The sequence below is a fragment of the Neopsephotus bourkii genome, unplaced genomic scaffold (genome assembly GCF_033783945.1).
Source record: "Neopsephotus bourkii isolate Nb327-2 ecotype Australia unplaced genomic scaffold, CSIRO-AGI_Nbou_v1 NB_1827, whole genome shotgun sequence".
NCBI lineage: Eukaryota > Metazoa > Chordata > Aves > Psittaciformes > Psittacidae > Neopsephotus > Neopsephotus bourkii.
In genome coordinates, this window is record NW_026902300.1 from 758935 (window position 1) to 779627 (window position 20693).

The window sequence follows — 20693 nt, forward strand, 5'->3', positions numbered from 1 at the left end:
GTATGTTGTAACATTATGGTGAGGGAACCTCCAGCTCAGTGCTGATAGAAACAGTGTCAGCTTCTCCAGCTCCTTCAGGACATTCTATACTTAACTGGCCTAAATATTCAAAGCACCTTAAATTATTCAGCTGAACATTATGTACTTAATATTTTAAATTTTCTGATTTATAACCATCATGAAATCATAGAGTCATAGAACAGTTCGGGTTGGAAAGGACCATCTAGTTCCAACCCCCCCTGCCATGGGCAGGGACACCTCCCACTAAACCATGTCACCCAAGGCTCTGTCTAACCTGGTTTTGGACATCACCAGCACAGAGAAACAGACCCCTGAGATGAAAATAATTATTTGCTAGGTGCTATTAGCTACATCTTGCAGAGAATATTTAACTTGCTACTAGTGATCTCTTGTCTCTGGAAGCATGTCTTCCTATTCACACTTCACAGTTCCTGTGATTCAGGATCTCATTTCCTAAATGAGGTGGGTTGTTGTTTTTTTTTTTTCATTTCAGAACTGTGATTTAATCTATCTTCCTTCATGTCTTCCAGTAAATTAATGGGAGGAAAACATACATTTTTGTAAGCAAACAATGTTGCTTTGAAAGTAAAGCACTGTTGTATTTCTTTTCTTTCAGAACAGGAATGTTATTTCATTAAAGGCTAGGAAAATATGTTCCCATTGTAGCTGTTATCTTATGTAATGCATTTACCACTTTTAGATCCCTGAGCCTGTGCCATTGCAAGTGCAAGATTTAGCTCATGTTCTGGTATGTGTACCAGAGCCACAGGCTGGGACTCTGCAGGGTTAGTTTAATTTAAACAAATTAATGAAAAAATCCTTTGCCTTCTTGCTGTCATAACTGCATCTTAGGCTTGCTATTAACAGTATGTCCATTGCTGCATTGTGATGCCTTTTGGAGATGAGCAGCACTCTCAGCTCAATAAAAAAAATAATTTGGGGTACAAAAGAGAAAATGTGAGGTGCTGAAAAACCAGCTGTCACATTTTACAGAAGCTGTTCCATTAGGAAAAAACATTCCTTTTGAAGTCCCATCTTCTGTGTTTGAGTGCTGGTATGGGAAAAGCTATCATACCTCGCAAAAAGTAGGTACATGACAAATGAGTTGGGTGCTGGTAACACCTCCTCTGTGCTGCTCTTAGAGTCACACCCAATTGAAGGATGGCTGGTCGGAACAGATGGTTTTTGAGATCACAGTATAACCAAGACAACTGGGACAAGATTCAGTGGTTGTCTCAAGGGTAGGAGCATAAACTGATACTTTGGAAAGTATGGCATAGTAAAAAATGAATGGAAAGTGTTTTCATACCTGTCATTTTGCCCTCTGCATCTTTTAAGTACTGAAAACTTCGAGCAGCCATGAAAACCTGTTTAGGCTATGTAGTTTTCCTTCTGCAATGAGCTGAATTCTCAACTCCAGGCATTACCTGAGTATATTAACATACAAGCCACCAGTCAATTTTAAGTTCTTTTAATGAAGAAGAGTTACCAAGCCATCAGCATTTTGCTAATTATAGAAATAACTGTTGGCCAAACAGTGTGTTACAACTCTGGAGTTTGTAAATGGCATTAGCACTGTTGGTAACCTTGAGGACGACGTATTGACAGATTAGGTTCAATGCTGACTGTACATGCAACAATACAGGATTTGGTTCAACGTGGAAGTGTTTATAACTGCTAAAGTTTTGAGTTCCTTGCTTTATATAAAGCATACATGTTAGTAGCAGACTTTGCTCACCTCCTCATCAGGGCCAGCCCCTTCAAAAGTTATAGCTAAATAATTTTTCTCAATAAAATCAAAGCACTATGTCCCAGAGTTGATGCTTGAAAGGTAGGTCAGAAAGTGTTGTTAATATTCAGATATACACTTAATACACATACAAACCAAAAATATTAAATTAAGGTGTAAAACTACTGTATAGTTATTATATATCAGTTTTGAATTCTGGTTTTGCTGTCATTCAATTAATAAACTCTATTTAACAGATGGCAGTTGTTCAGTAGGCCTTGTTGTGAGACTATATTTCTGCAGAGATATTTGTGATTATGTACATACTGGGGTCATTCACCTTATTTGAAGAGGGGAAAAAGATAAAGCCAACCTGCAGGAATCATTTTGCTCTTGAGATGATCCCAAACAAGTATTTGGATGGTTTGGGTAATGTTATTATGAAAGCTATCTTTTGAAAACTGAAAACTCCTACTCCCTGTCTTTCCTTCTCTAAGCATGAAGCTGGATTTCACCAGCACATTTGAATATGTGGAGAAACTCGTGTCAGTTTGGTACAGCATATGATTTCATTATTTATTTTCTCATAACTCTGTAAAATGCTTTAAAAAAGAGGTGTGTGCTACACACAGTAAGTAATGTGGTATGTCTACTATGGGACAGGAAGGGCAACCAGTGAGAATGGAGGACTCAGAAGGGAAGGTAAAATACCCATTTCCATTTGTGATCAAATTAATGAGATTCCCTGAGCTATAAGTTTCAAATTCAGACACAATTCTAGTGTTGCAATTAGGAAGAAAGATGTTGAATCTACAGCCTCTCAGTCATTTAAAAAAACCCCAATATATTCCCTTGATCATTTCTTAAATTTTATTATGCAGTGTCTGACAAGTAGGTACTTATAAAGAACACATTTGCATTTTGCTATGAGTGTACTTAAAGTTATAAATTTTTTTTCCGCATAGTTGTTTATTTCTTGATAGTGTTCTGAAAATTCTCATATCTGACTGAAATGATCTGTCCTTAGTCAGAAGTTAATAAAGAAAAGTTAAAAGATAGCAGATTTTTATAAGGTTCAATAATAATAATCACCCTAAAGCTCATCCAGTTCCAACCCCCTGCCACGTGCAAGGACACCTTCCATGAGACCAGGTTGCTCCAAGCCCCATCCAACCCGGCCTTGAACACTGCCAGGGGTGGGGCAGCCACAGCTTCTCAGGGCAACCTGTGCCAGGGCCTCACCACCCTCACAGGATGAGAACTTCTTCCTAATAACACTAAATATTCCTCACTGGTGTTTGTATGTGAATTTGTATGTAAAGAAGCTGAATTGCTACTTCATGTCTTTAATTTGTTTGTTCAAGTTTGATCTAAATGAGAACATCAGGCAAGTCTGTGAGAAATTATTCTGAAATAGGACAGGCCAGACTAGGAAGAGGTGGGTACAATTATATTAATCTGAGATCAGTACATGGTACAGGGAAAAAATGCATAAAAATCCAAAACTCTTGTTGGCTAGGATTTTCCAGAACACCTAAATGAAGCATCAAGATCTCATAATGTTTCACTGGGATTTTAGTAATTTTGTTCCTTTTCTATATAGAGTTAAGCACTGTTATTTCAGAGTGAGAATGTACACAGCAAGAGATGCTTCTGGAATAAAAGTTCCTGTACAGGGAGTTAATAATTAAACATTAATTCATAATAATACTTCATGTAGGCAAGAATCTCATATTCTTCACTGTGATCAATATTCAGGTGTAAGTTTTGTGTCTTTAAGTAACGTGCCTTGCAGTAATTCAATTTGGAGATAACAAAAGTATAAATCAAGGAAATGAGAATCTATTTTGAAAGCACGACTTGCATCTTCTTAGTGAGAAACACATGGACTATAGTCCTGTGATCTTAGTTACAGTCTCAACTTCCAGCAGTAATTGAGACTTACATGTTTTTAGTCTTCTATGTTACTCTGCCTGAAAGTAAGACAAGCCATGGTTGGTTCATCCCTAATAAAACTAAAGTTTTCGATGTTTGTTTCTTGCATCATTCTTGCTTCACCTTTTAAAAGTATAAAAGGAGATGATCCTTGGCAGTATTCAAGGCCAGGCTGGTCGGGGCTTAGAGCAATCTGGTCTTGCGGAACGTGTGGCAGGGAGATGGAACTGGATGAGCTTTAGGATCACTTCCAACCCAAACTTTTCTATAATTGCACTTTCAGCCTGGTAAATTATTGTAGTAATAGTAAAGCATATTAAAAAAAGATGAAACGTGTGTCCTATTGAGGGCTTAATTTTAAGAGAGTCAGGGTTTACCCCTCAAGCACTCAAATATTTGTTCTTTATGTTTTTACCAAGACAGTCGAGTTTTCAAGGCCATTTAAACACTAAAATTTCATGGTTTTCTGTGTGCATACACCTCACAGGAGAGGGTACAGCTATAACAGCTAGCATTCGATCTTAAAAGAGATCTCTTTCAAGCACCTGTCAGAATCAGCTGCCACATCATGCTTCAACCAGACGCTTTCCTGACTGAAGCCTGAAGCTATAAAAAAGGATTCTGCCACCTTGAATTCCTGCTCTACCTTTCCCTTCACCCTGCTGCCTGTTTGGAAACGATAGTTTGTTTTCCTAATGGTGAAAGACATGGAAAATGTGCTGAAGTTTGCTGAAAGGAATTTAAAAGGAAATATTTTTATCTTGGCATGTAGCGCAGTTGTAAGAAGAATCATTTTGATGACATCCATCTGTTGCAGATTAAAATAGGCTGGAAGTGGGGATTGGAAAGTGAGTTCATATGGCATGATAAGTAGAGTGTGACTTATATAAAGGCACTGAAATGACTTGGGTGACTGCAATAAACTGTTTTGTATTAATAAACTGCATCAGTATTAATAAAGTGAAGGTGGGAAGCTTTTAGAATAGTACTTTAGGATGTGAAAGAATGGTTTTCACCTGGTGTTCCTGATGGGGAGGGGAAATTAGATGGGGACCATGGTTGGTTGGAGGTGTTTCAGTGCTGGTCCAACAGCATGCATGCCCTCCTGTGACTCTTTATCACCTCCCCACAAAATGGGCTTTTACAGTTACTTACCTCCTTTTTGAAACTCCTACTCTATTATTCTAAGCATGGAAATTGCTGCTGTCCATGTGCGTATTCCGAAGTGCTTCTTCTGTTTAATCACTACTTTCGTTGCATGACTATTTTTTCTCCTGATATCTGCAGTCGCATTTACCTCCATGTAGGTTCACATGTGGGTGAGTACCAAAAGTATGTGCTGGTTTTCAAATAGCCAATGTAATTTCATGCCATAACTGTGGATAAAGGCAAGTGGGCTGACACATTTCACGCTCCCTAACAGCACGTTCCACATGCTAGCAGGGAAATAAAAACACTATTTTATGTATTTTTAGCCTCTAAATGCTAATGGGGCTTTAAATGTGAAAATATGAATGCAGGCAGTTTAAGAGTGGGCATATTTACAACATTATCCTGGATTTAGATAATCAGGCTTGAGTACTTCATCTGCTTGGGTAGGTGGTCAGAAGCATATTAGTACTTGCAGTGCTGCCTAGTTTGGTGGGACTTCTTTTTTCCTTTAACATGCTCTGCTTCTGTGTTACAGGTGATAAAATGCAGCCATAGGACTGTCTTGCTCTTTGATATTCTTTTTTCCTCCAGCGTGTTACTCTTCTAAGCCTGTGTGTGTGTGTGTGTGTGTGTGTGTGTGTGTGAATGAATATGCACTATAGTCATGTAATGTTTATGCCAAGTACAAATTCAAGGCTAGTGTGTGTTTTGTTAAGTGCCATGGCTGATAATAGAATTGGTCAATTATTTTCCAGAGTTTTGAGCATATATACATATATATATATATTTACACACACACTCACACACACATATATTTAAACCCCAGAGAACTATGGCTAGCAGGTTAATGTACTTATTTTTTTTTTCAAGTTGCTGATATTGATTACTATGATTTCAGGTTTTTTTCTTTGCTTCTTGGTAAATTTTGAACTTCAGCACTATATTGCTCACTCTGACAGGTCTGCAGTTTTTTTGTGCCACTGTTGCCTTAAATTTGTGTATGCTAAGTAATGCAGATATGATGCAAAGTCAGTTTTCTTCACAATTTTGTTCTCCTCCAGAATAAAATGTGGAACCCTTTCCTTGGGGATGAAGTTGTGCCCTCTTCTAAGCAGAAATTAACTAGAGATTTGTTTTCTTCTTATCTTTCCACAGTCTGACAGCAATGCAAGCTTCCTCCGAGCTGCCAGAGCTGGCAATCTGGACAAAGTCGTGGAATACCTGAAAAGTGGGATAGACATTAACACATGCAATCAGGTAAGGTACTTGAAGGGCAGAGCAGGTTGCAAGAACTCAAAACTACTTTTTTCCAGCTAAATTACTTCACACAGATGTTTTGATTCACCTCAAGTGATGTTTTCAGTCTTGTTCTTCAGTGGTATGTTTTGACAGGAAACTCATGATGTCTATAAAATTATACTGGTTTTAATAAAGCTTTGTATAACCCTTTCTGGGCTCCTCTTTCTTGTCTGTGTCCCACAGGTATGGAGAGCTGTTAGTGAAGTAGCAGTAATCAAAGCTTAGGGTATGCTTTGGGAGTCTAATTATGAAGTCTGTAGTGAATTTCTGATTCTAGTGGAAATGTGGAAGTCTGAGGTTTCCCTTGCTAATTTTGTGAGATCTCAGCTGGTGAATAAACATTCAGTGGGGGGTACTTCCAGCTGACTAGCTAACTTGTGTCCAAGCAGATGAAAATCTTGTAGCTCACTTGGATTAGCACTGCAATTCTAATTATTCTCAGATGTTTAGAGAGTAGCCATGGCTTTTACCTTGCTTCAGAAAAACATAAGTATGTTTTTATCACTGGCCAATCTTATCCATAACATACTCAAGTAGATTGGAAAAGACCCGTAAGATCATCAAGTCCAGCCATGACTCCAGCACTGCCAAGGCCACCACTAGACCATGTCACTGAGGGCCTCATCTACATGGTTTGTAAATGCTTCCAGGGATGGTGATTCCACCACTGCCCTGGGCAGCCTGTTTGAATGCCTGATCACCTTCTTAGTGAAGAAATTATTCCTAATATCCAGTCTAAACGTCCCCTGGTGCAGCTTGAGGCTGTTTCCTCTTGTCCTATCACTTGTTGCCTGGGAGAAGAAACCGACCCCCACCTCACTACAACCTCCTTTCAGGTAGTTGTAGAGAATGATAAGATTCCCCCTTAAGCCTTCTCCAGACTAAAGCCCCCAGTTTCCTCAGCCATTCCCCATCAGACTTTTGCTCCAGACCCTTTACCAGCTCTGTTGCCCTTCTCTGGACCTGCTCTAGCACCTCAATATCTCTTTTATAGTGAGGGGCCCAGAACTGAACACAGAAGTTGTCTTATATATTGCTATAAAAAGATACTTAAATTTTCTGCTCAGTATACAACCTTCCCTTTCAGGGAAGTTATTACTGCTGTAAAATACACTGTTAAAGTTTCACCATTGATCTGACGTGTATATCATGTTTTAGCTTGGCTCTTTTCTGAGTTGGGCATGTAGATGAAATTACTTGTACTTCATAGCCTAGGGACCTACATTTGCAACATTTATTTAAGTGACTAGTACCATAAAATTTAATAAGACTGTAACTGTAACTTAAAAGAAATATGCAAGTAAGTGTCTGCATCAGTCCTGAAAAATGTCTTGACACTCTGGTGAAATCAATGGCAGTTCTTTGAGGGGGAACATGGAAGCTCAGGCTGTGGGGTGTCCAACTTTGCCCTAATTCTTAGCCAGATTTAATAAAAATTATCACTAACTGGGCAATGGCTATGGATTTTTGAAGTAAAATGGTTTAAAAGTTGTTTTTAAACAACATTAGAAATCAGTAAATCATCCAATAGGGACATTGCATAAGCTCTGTTTTGTGCCTCGTACGTCATGAGGTGGGCTAAAATTCTAGTGCACCGTGTAAGTAGAAACTTCCAAGACTCTTCACCTTCACAGATTACAGTGTCAAGTTCAGCTTGTTGGCAGCAGAGTTTGTTCTGTTTGGCTCCAGCAGTGGAATTGCTGTATAGAGGAAGAGTTCCTGGTAAAAAGATGCACGTATTCAAGGGAAGTTTGGGGGCAGAGAAGGCTGTGAGCATGCTGCCCTGACATAAATTGACAGCGCTGTCTGTCTTGAGCAAGGTTTCTGTGAATAACAGCTGTTCATGAAAGGTGTTGTTAGTGAGGCATCCCTGGTTATACGCCCATATCGTAGAATCATAGAATGGTTTGAGTTGGAAAGTACCTTAAGATCATCTAGTTCCAATTCCCCTGTACGTAACAATTGTAAGAAAAACTCCCGTGCATTGGCTACATTTGGGAACAGTGTGAGCGTGCCGATGCTGTTAGATGACCTGTGTGTCCGTCCTGCCCTCCAAGTGTCACCTGAGTCCTGGTTCCCTGATCACCTACACCATATGTGTATTAGTTGGCTCTCAGGTTCCATCTAGCTTAAAGTAGCTGTTTTTCTCTGAGATGAGATTTAAAAAAAAAAATAAATCTCTTTTTGGATAGCCTGTGGATTGATGCTGTTTCAGGAACTTTCCTCCAGAGAAAACAAAACATACAGACACTGTGCCTTTGGGCTGTGGTACCCTACTGGGAGCAGGAGAAGGCTGAGGCAGGAAGTGGTACATCGGAGGGACCGAGGGTTCCATGGGGAGAGCTTGCTAAGGCAGCTTGACAGCTCTGCTGGGGGCTTTAGCACAGCCCTGACAGGAACCTAGGGTGTGATGGATAGGTTGACAGAGTTTCTTGGTATTCTCAAGATTTCCAAGTTCTTAATTCTATGGAAAATTAGCTGCGTGTGCAATTTTTGAACTACATTTAAGTCCTAATTAATTTAATTGAAGTCTGCAGCTAAATGCTAGTCTGAACAAGGCTGGTTTCCTGAACTGGAGCTTTGTACTGTCCAAACATTATCAATACCACCAAGAAAGCCTCCACAAAATTCCCCACTCCATTTCTGATATTTACATGCTGACATTCAGATTGGAAAAATGTCAGCAGTCACTAAACCACCTATAATTATGGCCATTAATTAGTTGTTTTTAAGAGTAGATGGAAGAATGAGTAATGAAATAATCTAAAATATTTTGAGATATTATCTTCCCTGCCAGAGAAAAGCTGCAGCTGATTAAAGTAGGCATGTGTCAAGTAGAAGTTAGGACACAAAAGGGAGAGCAGTTTGGTTGTCTGTGCCAAGGAATTTAGTGATGAGCAGAGTGAAGAACTGGGGCTTTGCATGTGCTGCTTATTGAAGACACATAGAAGAATCTTGTCTTACTGTCTAGGAGAAATGTGGAGCAATGGTTATTCTCACGAGGGCCTGCACAACCCAGGATTAGAGCTGAGTGAGACAGCCTTGAACTCTCTCTGACTCAGCTGAGCTGGGGAGGCCTGGAGTCGAAGAAATGTAAGCAGAATGTTGAAACAGGAGGTTGCTGGCCACAAGGAATGCACCGCTTATCACAAGGCATGCACCCTGCTGTTGCAGAGATATGTGTGTAAAACTTAGCTTAGCCAATAGCAGTGTATAGACAGGCGCGTGAAGAGTTGTTGGGGACCAATGATAGCTTTGCTTTAGGCGCGTGGCTTATTTAGAATCCTAAGAAACACTGTGTATGCAAACAATAGGGGAGAACGATCATACTCATATTGAGGTTGCGTCGTTACTCCGGGCTCGACTCCCCCTCCGACATCTGGTAGCAGAGGATGGTTCCTGACCAAAGATCTCTGAGACTGTGGTAAGCAGCAAGAGGAGGGTCGGAGCGGGAAGAATCGGCTGGGGAAGCCCTGCCGGGGACAAGAGGTCCAGGCAGACGCGGAAAGCCGGCGTTAGAGTAGCTCTCTAACCCCCAGGTGCAGCTATGGATCAGGAAGCTGCAGCCAACTTGCTCGCCGGAATCCTCTCCAAGAGAGGGAAAGAAGCGCCGGTGAAGCAGCTGATACGATTAATTAAGTTAGGCCAAAAATGGGGACATTTTGCAGACATTTGTCTGATATTTTCCGTATCGGAATGGCGAGACTTTGGGGGAACCATGTGGCAAAAACTGTGGACACCAATGGAACTCTGTCCTAGAGACCTTAAAAGAAATGAGGGCAGAGAGGGAAGCCCCCCCCCCCCGTTGTGCCTGGCACGGCATCACAGAAGCCTCCTCAGCATAAGGGGGAAGATAAAGTGAAACGGCGCTCGCGTCCAAAAGTACAAGTAGAAAGTGCAAACGCGGTCACCTTCGACCTAGAGGATGAAGACCCCGAATCGGAATTGGAACCAGACCCAGAGTCTCCGGCAGAACCGGACTTGTACCCTTCCCTTCCTGACCCCAACTCAGACTCAGACAATTCAGACAGTTCGGTTCATCGGCAGATGCGATCCAGCCTCAGTGACGGTCAACTGCAACAGCTGCTGAAGAAATTAAAGTATTGGAGACAAAAGAAACCTCCGAACCCTCTGCCCCACCCTCCTACAATCCAGTAGTAAAGAAAGGGGAGTGGGAGGGGGGTGTTGGGCACGGGTAGGGGATTACAGTAATAACCCTGCTAAAGGTTGGCCTGGGATGATCAAAGATGCAATTGTTATGGGGGAATATTCGGCTATGGGTCCCTCGGCATTCCCGGTGTTTAACACTCCACAGGGGGGAAAGGAGTGGGAGGCATTGGATTTAAAGGCAGTAAAGGAGGCGCGTCAACCGGTAACATCCTACGGGTTAAAATCATTGTATACTGAGGCAATTACTGAACATATTTTTTCTGCATATATCTTAGCACCATATGATATCTGTATAATAGCTCAATTGTTGCTTACTCCCCACCTTCAGATATGATTTAAAGTGATCACAGCAGAGGAAAAGGCTGGATACATGGCTACTGCCTTTGCCAGTGCTGTTAAACCCCTTCTACAATAAGGTTAGGGCGACTGTGGGGGTGCTAAAGGTATGAGGTGTTATAATTGTGGGCAGATGGGACATTGTAAAAAGAAACAGTGTACTGTAAAGAAAATTAGTTCAGCAACCCCTCCCCCCGCCCCCCCCCACGGTGGGGTTACTGGTTTTGCAGATAAATGTGTTAGATGTGACAAATTACTGCCCCAGGACACCCCCCTTGTCAGTGATTGAATGAATTGAAATTTGATCTTAGGACATCCGTTTTATGGATGGTTTCAGTCCTTAAAGTGAAGGGAGCAACCTTTTTTACGTTAAAGTTCTGCATCAAGACCTGCAGTGGGAAGGTCTCTCGTATGCTCTTATCAGGAGTATCGGGCAGACTGTGATGGACTGTGGACTTATGACCCCATATACAACTCATTTAATACATTCTCTCTGTGATACTCATGTACTAGAAGCTAGTAAAAATAGGTATGTCCAGGTTTCTGGCGACCTTTGGAGACCTTTATAAATACTGCTGGCTACTTCTTCCAACATAGGCTGGCCACCTGTGTCGGAATGAGTGTGCATTTTGGTCAGTATAAAAGCCCAAGCCTCATGCGATGTGGGGGAGGCAGAGCCTCTGCGGGGATGCCTGCTAAGGTTGAGCCTGCCACCTCGCACTGCAATGATGCTTCTTGGAGCTGGTTTTCCTGTTAGGGTCCACAGGGTCCTCGTGCCATGTTCTGTATGTGGGATTGTGTAGTGGAAGTAATGATTGTTGGGATTTTGTGCTTCAAATATTGTAGTTGTGTGGACTGTGCTTGTGGGATCCCATACGTGTGTGTGTGTGTGTGTGTGTGTGTGTTGAGGGCAGACGGTGTTCTGTGTATTTTTTGTTGTTGGGTTCATGTAAAAGTTTCTAATAGATAGTAGTTTAACATTTCAGACAAGAGAGGGTTAATGCAAAAGTGAGGTTGGTGGCAGATATTTATGGCTGCTGCTGAAGCAGGCAGGCAGCCGTAGCTGCTGCCGGGCAGGCAGGCGTTTGTAGCCATGCAAAGCAGGGTGAGCAACTTCAAAAAAAAAAAAAAAAAAAGGGAGTTATTTGATAAGAGTTCAGTCCCCATGTTCAAACACAGCTGCCCTCCGATTCGGCTCCCGGTGCTCCACCGGTGGAAGGACCAGGATGGACACCAGAGCCGAGGAGAGAAAAAACAAAACAAAACAAAATAAAGCAAAGCCAAGCTTAATATGTTTAAAGTAACCTGGGGATGAGTCCAAGACTTGGAGGAACAGATAGATCGGTTGAAACAAGTACTGCTAACTGAAAAAGCGAGAGGGGTAGTGCAACCACAAGCCTTACGAGCCGTCACCTAAGCAGCATCAGGGTGGCAGATACAGAACCTATCTACTTCTCAAGAACTGATAACCTGGAGGAGGGGGTATATTTGTGTCCTCCTGCCTACAGGTCCATGGCGAATGCCTGCAAAGTTTGTCAAGCCTTGCCATGAGCTGGACAGACGAATGGAGGAACCTGATGCCTCAGCTGCAGGAGCTGAATGTGAATACCCCAAGCAGAATGAGATAGAGAAAAACCAACGATTGCTAAACATCATTTGGGGGCAACTGAAAAGTAACAGCTTGAATATGTGTGTTTGTAAAGTAGTTATTGTTAGAGGCTTTGATTTTGTGTATGAAACCACCTGTATTTACTAGCCAGTTACTAATAAGAAACTACACCTTGTATTATATGGATTTGTCACCTGTAAAAGAAATGTTAGAGTATGCAAATTTGTAGTAGCTGCTAGAAATTGCTAAGGCAAAAGATAGAAATATTCTAATACAATGGTAAATTAAGTGGGGGGAGAATTCCACTGGTAAGAAATTTCTTTGGCTAGTCCCTTGCTGGCATCAGCATCTTCAACATGCTGCTGCACACTGTAGTAGTTACTCTGCTAATGTAAATCTGTGTGTGTGCCTTGCCATGATAATGACTTGTTACTGTATGAAGCAGGTGAAGCTCTGCATTGACAACAAGGTGCAAGGATTGAGACTGGCCAAATGCCTGCTACCACAGTCAAGGGCAAGACTGGGTTGGCCTCTGTGTTTGCCACCAAGAAGAACCTTTAGCTCCGCTGCTGGCTGCAACCCAGCAGGCGTGGAGCGGTGAGGACACATGCCATGCCAGACCTTTGGGATGGCTTACATCTGATTCTGTTGTATGGCCCCAAAAAGTACAATTGCACCTAAAGCTGAGGATGTTGACCAATGTTCAAACCCTAATGGGGGATTTGCAATGGGTCCAGCCTCTTATTGGAATTACTTACAAACAACTAATGCCTTTACGTCCTTTGCTAAAGGGTGCACAAGCTGACAAACCAGTCGTCGTTTCTGAAAAACAATGGTCATCTCTCATGCACAGTCAGTGTTTGCTGCGATCTTGCAATGGCAAAAGAAAAATGGGGGAGACATCTTGGCTATTTTGGAATGGTTATTTTTGCCGTTGCAAGCTCGCAAGAGCATTCAAACACACATGGAAGCGGTTGGACAAATCATTAGAAAAGGGAGAACATGTATACTTGCCATTTCAGGAGAAGAGCCAGCTAGCATTCACATTTCTATAGCTGTGGCGGACCTAGAGTGGGTAATGGGGCATTCCGTTAGCCTGCAGATGGCCTTGCTGCAATATGAAGGGAAAGTTTCAGTGGATTTACCTAACGGAAAAGAAGCCTCAATGCTATTGTCCAGTGCATGGATAACACGACCAAAGTTATCCATGAGACCCATTCAGGGAGGGCTAACTGTGTATACAGATGCAGGGAAAAAAATCGGCTAGTGCAGTGGTCACATGGTGCCAGGGCAATCAATGGAAACATCACAAACTTTTGCAAGGTCAGGAGATTCGTTACAAACTTTAGAGTTAACTGCGGTTGTTTGGGCAATATTGTCTTGGTTACATGTCCCACCTAATGTGGTCACTGATTCATTATATGTGGTGGGCGTAGTACAACGAATCGAAGATGCATTTATTAGAGAAACGCGGAATGAGCATCTTACGACTCTTTTTCAACAACCTGAACAAGCTATCCGCCAACATTCAGCAGACTATTACATCATTCATATTCAGAGCCACAAAAGTTAAGATGGGTTAGCTGAAGGTAACGCAAAAGCTGATAAACTCATAAGCCATGATCGTACTATCGTCAGTCAATTTGATGCTGCACGGATGGCACATGCTCCGTTCCATCAAAATGCACGAGGCCTACAGCGACAGTATCGACTAACATGGACTGAAGCCACTGGAATTGTTTGAAGTTGTCCTCAGTGCAGCAATCATGGCCCAGGACTTGGACTTGGGGTCAACCCTCGGGGTTTGAGGGCTTTGAAGCTGTGGCAAATGGATGTCACTCATGTTTTTGAGTTTGGGCATTTGCCCAACGTGTTATGTACATGTTACGGTAGATACGTATTCCAAGTTTGTATGGCCTACAGCACAACCTGGGGATCAAGTGGTTGGCTACGTAGTTTGATTAAGGCGTGCATATGTGGATTGATTGCTTTTGTTTTTGTTTTACTATTGATACCTTGCTTATTACAATGTTTGCAAAGCTTACTTAGTAGATCACTTAGCAAAATTTTCCTTGTGTGACAGCAAGCATCCTGGTTTGTGCAAAAGAAAAACGGGGGAATTGTGGAGCAATGGTTATTCTCACGAGGGCCTGCACAACCCAGGATTAGAGCCGAGTGAGACAGCCTTGAACTCTCTCTGACTCAGCTGAGCCGAGGAGGCCTGGAGTCAAAGAAATGTAAGCAGAACGCTGAAACAGGAGCTTGCTGGCCACAAGGAATGCACCGCTTATCACAAGGCATGCACCCTGCTGTTGCAGAGATATGTGTGTAAAACTTAGCTTAGCCAATAGCAATGTATAGACAGGCACGTGAACAGTTGTTGGGGACCAATGATAGCTTTGCTTTAGGAGCGTGGCTTATTTAGAATCCTATATAAACACTGTGTATGCAAACAATAGAGGAGAACAATCATACTCATATTGAGGTTGCGTTGTTACTCCGGGCCCGACTCCCACTCCGACAGAGAAAGTTGCCCTTAAAAGAACATGCTTGCTGAGTTATATGGGACACAACCCTGTAAACCTCAAGTTGACCAGCTAAGAAAGGGTAAATCTAGTCTCAAGTGCTTCTATTCAAATAGATCCAGCAAATTTTATGTCTTGGTTATATTAACTAAAAGGATCACCCCCAGGAAAGAGCCCAGTTAATATGATAATTACTTGGAAACATTACAAGTGTTATTTTTCCACTGGTCATATTGTCTTGCTTGCTTTGAAAGGAATATGACCAGGGTTGCTGCAAATTTGTCTTCTGAGAAGGTGCTTCCCACCTACAGCTGGCTGGCAAAGCTCCATTTGCTCCATAAGGTCAAAATCAGACCCAGATGAATGCAACGAGTAATTTCTCAGTGACTTGAAATAGATGAAGCCTTCCTGGGTGATAGGTTGCAATGCCACAAACTTTCAGAATCTGTGCGTTTACACTGATTAAGATCAAAGCTGGAATTATACGTGAGCTTATTAGTGTTAAAAAGCTGGTTGACGAGTGTGCAAAATATAAAAATCCCATAATAATGTGACTTAGTTAATTTAACCTGGCATCTGAGTTAGCTCAGAAATTTTCTGGACTGTATAAAGTGTTTTGAGTTCTTGAAAAGAAGTCAAGTAGAATAGAACTCAACTTGAGTAGAACAACAAGAAGCAAAAATAACCCCATCAGATTTATGAATAAAATTAATCTCTAATTTTACCCAGGAATAGCTTGCTTCCATGCATTAGCTGATCTGCTTCCCTGAAGATAGTGATTACTCTGTGGGAGTTCCCAAGTTCAAAGAAGGAACTCTCTTGCTGCAAATTTGATCCTCATGTCTAGTGAGCCCCATTTATTGGCCTTCACTATCCACTGAGTCATGAGCAGGCCCTTCACTTTCTTGCAAACTCTCGATTCTGGTGTCACATAAAATTGCTATTGGATAACTAAGACCCTTAGTTTCCATTTGTTAAGCATCACTGATATATTGTAAATTTTACTGGGAGTGAAGTAAATGACTCTTGTAGATGACAGGGAGTAGTGAATAAGCCTATAGTAGTGAATAAGCTACTGCAGCCTTACAGTTATTCTTCCTTCTCCTCCTCCTTCTTGGGGTTTGAATGAGGTGTCAATGTGGTTGTGTTCCAGTTATCTGAAGGGAAAACCTAGCACACTCTGCAAAACACAGGGGGTGTATTTTATTTTTAAGAGTGAGATATCTGAATGCTCTTCCAAAAATGAACCCTTGTTCAAGATTTTTTTTCTCAGTTTAATGCTATTTTTAGACTACATCCCATCTCAGAAAATAGTACCTAATGTTAAGAGTAAGCTTTCCTGAACACAGATAGCACAAGAAGATGCTTTCTTCAGTTTTAGCATTTGTTTCTCACATCCTAAGTTTCACAGAGCTCTGTTTTCATAGGAAATCAGAGTATTTGCCCAATCTAACTGTTTCCGAAATCTGATGGAACTTAAAGTTTCTGGATATGCTGAATACAGGGATTAGTTAAAATTATTAATACGATTATATAGTTAATAATTAGTTATTACTTAACTGTGCTTTGTTGCATGCTACCTTCATATCAAGTTAAATTAGCATGGAATTGCATACGTTAATCTGAATTCAAGCACCATCATTTATTGTGAGAGAATTAGAAATGTCAGGGGACGAATTCACCTGTTCTAAAAACCATTCCTTTAAAAACAAATTTCTAAGTGCTGGTATTTTGTAGAATGGAAAACTGGTAACCATTGGAAATGTCTGATTCCTTTAAAGCTATTTCCCTTATGGTATAAACAAAGTTTAGGACATGGTTGCTGTTTCTAGTTATTAACATAGCAAGAGAAAATAGCTTGCTTCTGGACATTTGCTACTTTGAGTAGCAAAGTGGACTTTAATTTACAGTATGCATTTGTACAGCCCATAGTTCTAGCAGAAATTAGACCCCAAAATCTGACTAGTGTAGGGTTCATCAGCTGCGTGCTGTGTTTTGAAACACATGTGGTAATCCAACAGGCAACATAAAGGAGTATTTTCCCATCTTGTCTTTGCAGGCTTGCCAGTTTTCATTGACTTCCTCTTTAGGAAAGAAAACTTTTTAGGCATTTGTTTTGAAGAATTCTGTATTCACAAGGAATGTGTTAAGCCTGCTACCTCGAACAGAACAGGACTCAAATACTAGATAATTTTGGATGGCCTCTAGCTCCAAGGCTTTATAAAGCATCAGTCGTTTTGGCTTGCTCTTGTTTTGTTTACTTCTTTGATTCAGTTATAGGGAGAAAGAGCACCAGCTATTAACTGCTCTGTCATTTAGTCCAAATGGAAAGCAGCTAACACTCCCAGCAGCGCTGACTATAGACTGTATGCATAATAGGGACAGTCAATATCACTTGATGTCATTCAGTGGCTTAATTCATTTTAATGAATTCATAGGCTGTAAAGCAACATGAAGGGGATAATTTTCATAATCTGAAACTATTCTTTTTTTTTTTTAAGCATCCATTTTATTTCTTTGTCATATTTTGGGGAAAAACTTAACAAATTGTCAGACTTGATAAGACCATGCCCAGCTCTGTAGCGTGAGCTTTCCCAAATCCTCCTTGAAAAGAGGTTGACCCCATAGGCAAGCTTTGTACTTCTTAAGAGATTTATTTAGAAACTTTGCAGCAACCTTAGGCTGACATCTATTAAGGAGATGGAGAAAAGTATTTGACTTTAACAAAGGCTATGATACTGCTTTTTAGCCTCTGGCTCTGCTTGTGAGTGCAGGTGCCTTCTAAGCTCTAGTAAAACATGTAAAGGAGTTAGTCACAATAACTTCTTAATTTTTATGGTGTTTGTAACTTATGCTTTCCTCTTGGCCTGTTAGTGTGTGTGTATGTGTGTATATATATATATATATATATATATATATATAAAAACCTGTGAACACAGCACCAGCTGAGGAAACATGGTCAGAGTGTGTTACATTTCATGCTTCAAGAGACGGTTGAAACATTAACAAAACAGATTTTTACTATAACAGTTAATAGACTATTATATACTGAAGTAACACAAGCAAATACTTACGTGCTTAAAGATTTTTTTCCTCACTTCCTTCAAGCAGTGTCTTTCCCCCATCTACACATTTTCGTGTTCCTTATACATCTCACTAAGCCTCACCAGAAGAGGGTGGGTAAAGCTTTCTAGGACCACCAGGTTATGGTCTGTACCTGTCACAGCTGAGCTTGGAGGAGTGGGTGTGAAAACTCCCGCTGTGCCCATATTGCAGCTTTGGTACACAGCTTCTCAGTGAAGCTGTGGCAATGCTAGACAGCTGCTGGGGCTGTGTTTTGTCTTTTTAGTGAGTACCACCACTGCAGAAGTGATCCTGGCTGTGCCTTGACTTGGTGGTCAGACTGCGCTGTCAGAAGTACATGTGCAGCTTCAGACCAAGTGGTTGAGAGACCTGAGCTGCAGAAAGGAGGCTGGGGATAGAAATGCACACAGGACAGGAGAAGCGGAAGCAATTCTGATAGCAGTGCTGATTTTGCTGGTTTAAAATGTTCTTTGAACTATAGGTTTGTCTGATACTCAGCCAAGAATTTGTCTTTCCACCGAGTCAGTTTGCTTTGGCATAACAGGGTTAGGCAGGAATAAGCCATTACTGCTGCTGGAAGTAAGTGATCTGGTTGATGTCCCATAAGGAGTCAATGGCACAGCAGGATTGATACCAAACCAGGTAGCAGCTGACGAACTTTCATTCCATGAAGATCACTCCATGAGGCAACTGAAGACAAAGGGAGAAGTAGTATGGATTTCCTTGTGTGATTTTCAGACAATAGCAGTGAAGTTCAGTGCCTGTATTCTGGGAAAACAGGGACTGACTTTTGACTGCCCTAGAAAAGGTTGGTGGTTTCAGTGATGTACAAGAAATCTGTGGGCTTTTCTGGTGTAGTGAAAATATGCGGGGTGACAATATAATAGGTGCTGTGAACAGCAGTGAAATGTGTGCACATTTGGAGCACTCTACAGGTTATAAAATGCTGATACATCTAGCTCAGTGGTAGAGGAGAAAAAGAACTGAAGGAATTGGGCTCTGCAGGGAAACACTTGAGCCAGGCTTGGAAGGCTTAGTATTATGTTCTCTTATGAGAGTTAGAATTACAGATGAGCCTCTAAAAGAAATGCAGTTATGGTATATGTATGCTTTGTGGGCAGGAGCAGTCCCTATGCTATACAGTTTTGCTTGGCTGACAATTGATTTCATCACTCCCCCCTCCCAACTTTTTGCTAGGCATGGGAGAGAAAAAGGCAAGTGTGGAAGTCTTTGTTGTTCTAAACGACAAGAATCTAGTTGACAGGAACAGGGGAGTTGCATTGATTAAATCTGAGCTTCCGTCATCATAAATAACAGGGATCAGCCATGTGGGAAATAATTACAGCATTAGTTCTGATTATGGAGGAACAAAGCTTGCTTTAAGACTTCAGTTGCTCTGGCCCTCAACATGTAAAGTACAGTGCTTGCTTCTGCTTGCCCCAGCTTACTTTATTAAAGGAATTACAGAATCTGAATGTCTACAGTAGGAGCTGTATTTAGGCTGTAGTTGCTTCCCATAGCCTTTTTATTTGACCTCATGTGTTCATTTTACCTTTGTTTTAATGAATGAAGACATTCACACATTGCAAAGAAATTTACATAATCTGTGCAACAATATTAGCTTTCAGTTGCTTAATCTGCTATTACTAGATATGTATCTTAGAGGTATGAATACAGGTATTATAAGAGTTTGCTACTGATTAAGCACTGGGACAGTCTCTGCTGTTTGTGGACTTCAGTTTGCTCACGAAGGGTGAAAAGTATTAATGGCATGTCATTAATGCAATTAATAATACATTAACAGCAATACATCAGCTGTGTAAAATTATAAGGAGTCAATGTTACCCTTCATACTCATAGAAAATGTTGATGACTGAACCGGTGAGATTAGGTACAAGACCAGGTCTTTTTTCTCAAGCAGTGAGAAGAAATTGGTGTGTTTCCCACAAAATACTATTTCAGAGCTTTCAACCACTGTAGATAGCAATGTTGGTTATTTAATACTCAGCTGAGATTAAAAAACAAGGAAAATTAGAGCTTTCTGAGATGTTTTCAGTCTACAGAAATTCACTGACATGTGCAGTACTCCTCATCTTAATGATTATGGTCAACCTCACCACATAATTTTGGCTAAGAACTTACCCTTAGTTCAGGGCATGGCACTATTGCTACCTCTTGCCTCTGTAGCTTGAAAGCAAGAGTGTTTACTCTGGAATAAGATCTGGTTGCTGCTGCTTTACCTACAGAATGGGATTTGAAACCACATTTTCCATTAACGTTTCCTAACTATCAGGCAGGATAAGGGTATTCTTCTTCTGGCAGGTTATGAATATAGCCTTCCACCAGCTCATAGTTGCACTTCTGAATTTAACCCCAAAGTCTTCCTGTGCTGGTTACACAAATGTAAAATTCAGTGGAGTTACTCCAGAAATGCATTTAGATTGCTGTGTCTGCAGCCCCACTCCCCTTCAACGGCTCCTGTGAAGCGCTGAGTGCTTTGAGATCATACTGGGAATTATAAGCTTGAGCAGCCTCTGTGGATGGACAAATAGGAGACCAGAAACCTGCTTGTTTATTTTACAACTTAAATGACTATGAAATGCTTAGAGACAAATAAAGTGATAAAAATCACACTGCTAAGCTTGCTGCAAGTTACTTAGCTACCTGAGTATCGCTTATGATGCTTGCAATATGGAAAAGAGGAGAATGCTTGCGGGCAATGGCAGTATCTGTGGCTGTCACCTGCCTGATGTGCCTTGAAAAATACTGTAGGACCGTGAAAAATAGGTTGGCAGTTCAGCTACAGCAGACTGTCATTTTTTTCCCCTTGAGT

The 20693-nt window shown here is 41.2% G+C and overlaps 2 protein-coding genes across 16 annotated transcripts in view; one reads left to right on the forward strand and one right to left on the reverse strand.

Annotated features, from left to right (window-relative positions):
- Positions 1–20693, reverse strand: part of NEUROG2 (neurogenin 2) — a 456819-nt gene that overhangs the window by 290292 nt on the left and 145834 nt on the right. The gene's annotated exons all lie outside the window — the stretch shown is intronic.
- Positions 1–20693, forward strand: part of ANK2 (ankyrin 2) — a 372658-nt gene that overhangs the window by 217423 nt on the left and 134542 nt on the right. For all 15 annotated transcript variants that reach the window (XM_061343843.1, XM_061343845.1, XM_061343842.1 and 12 more), the window contains one exon: positions 5993–6094. In XM_061343843.1, the coding sequence (XP_061199827.1) occupies positions 5993–6094 (102 nt within the window). The remainder of the gene's footprint in view (positions 1–5992; positions 6095–20693) is intronic.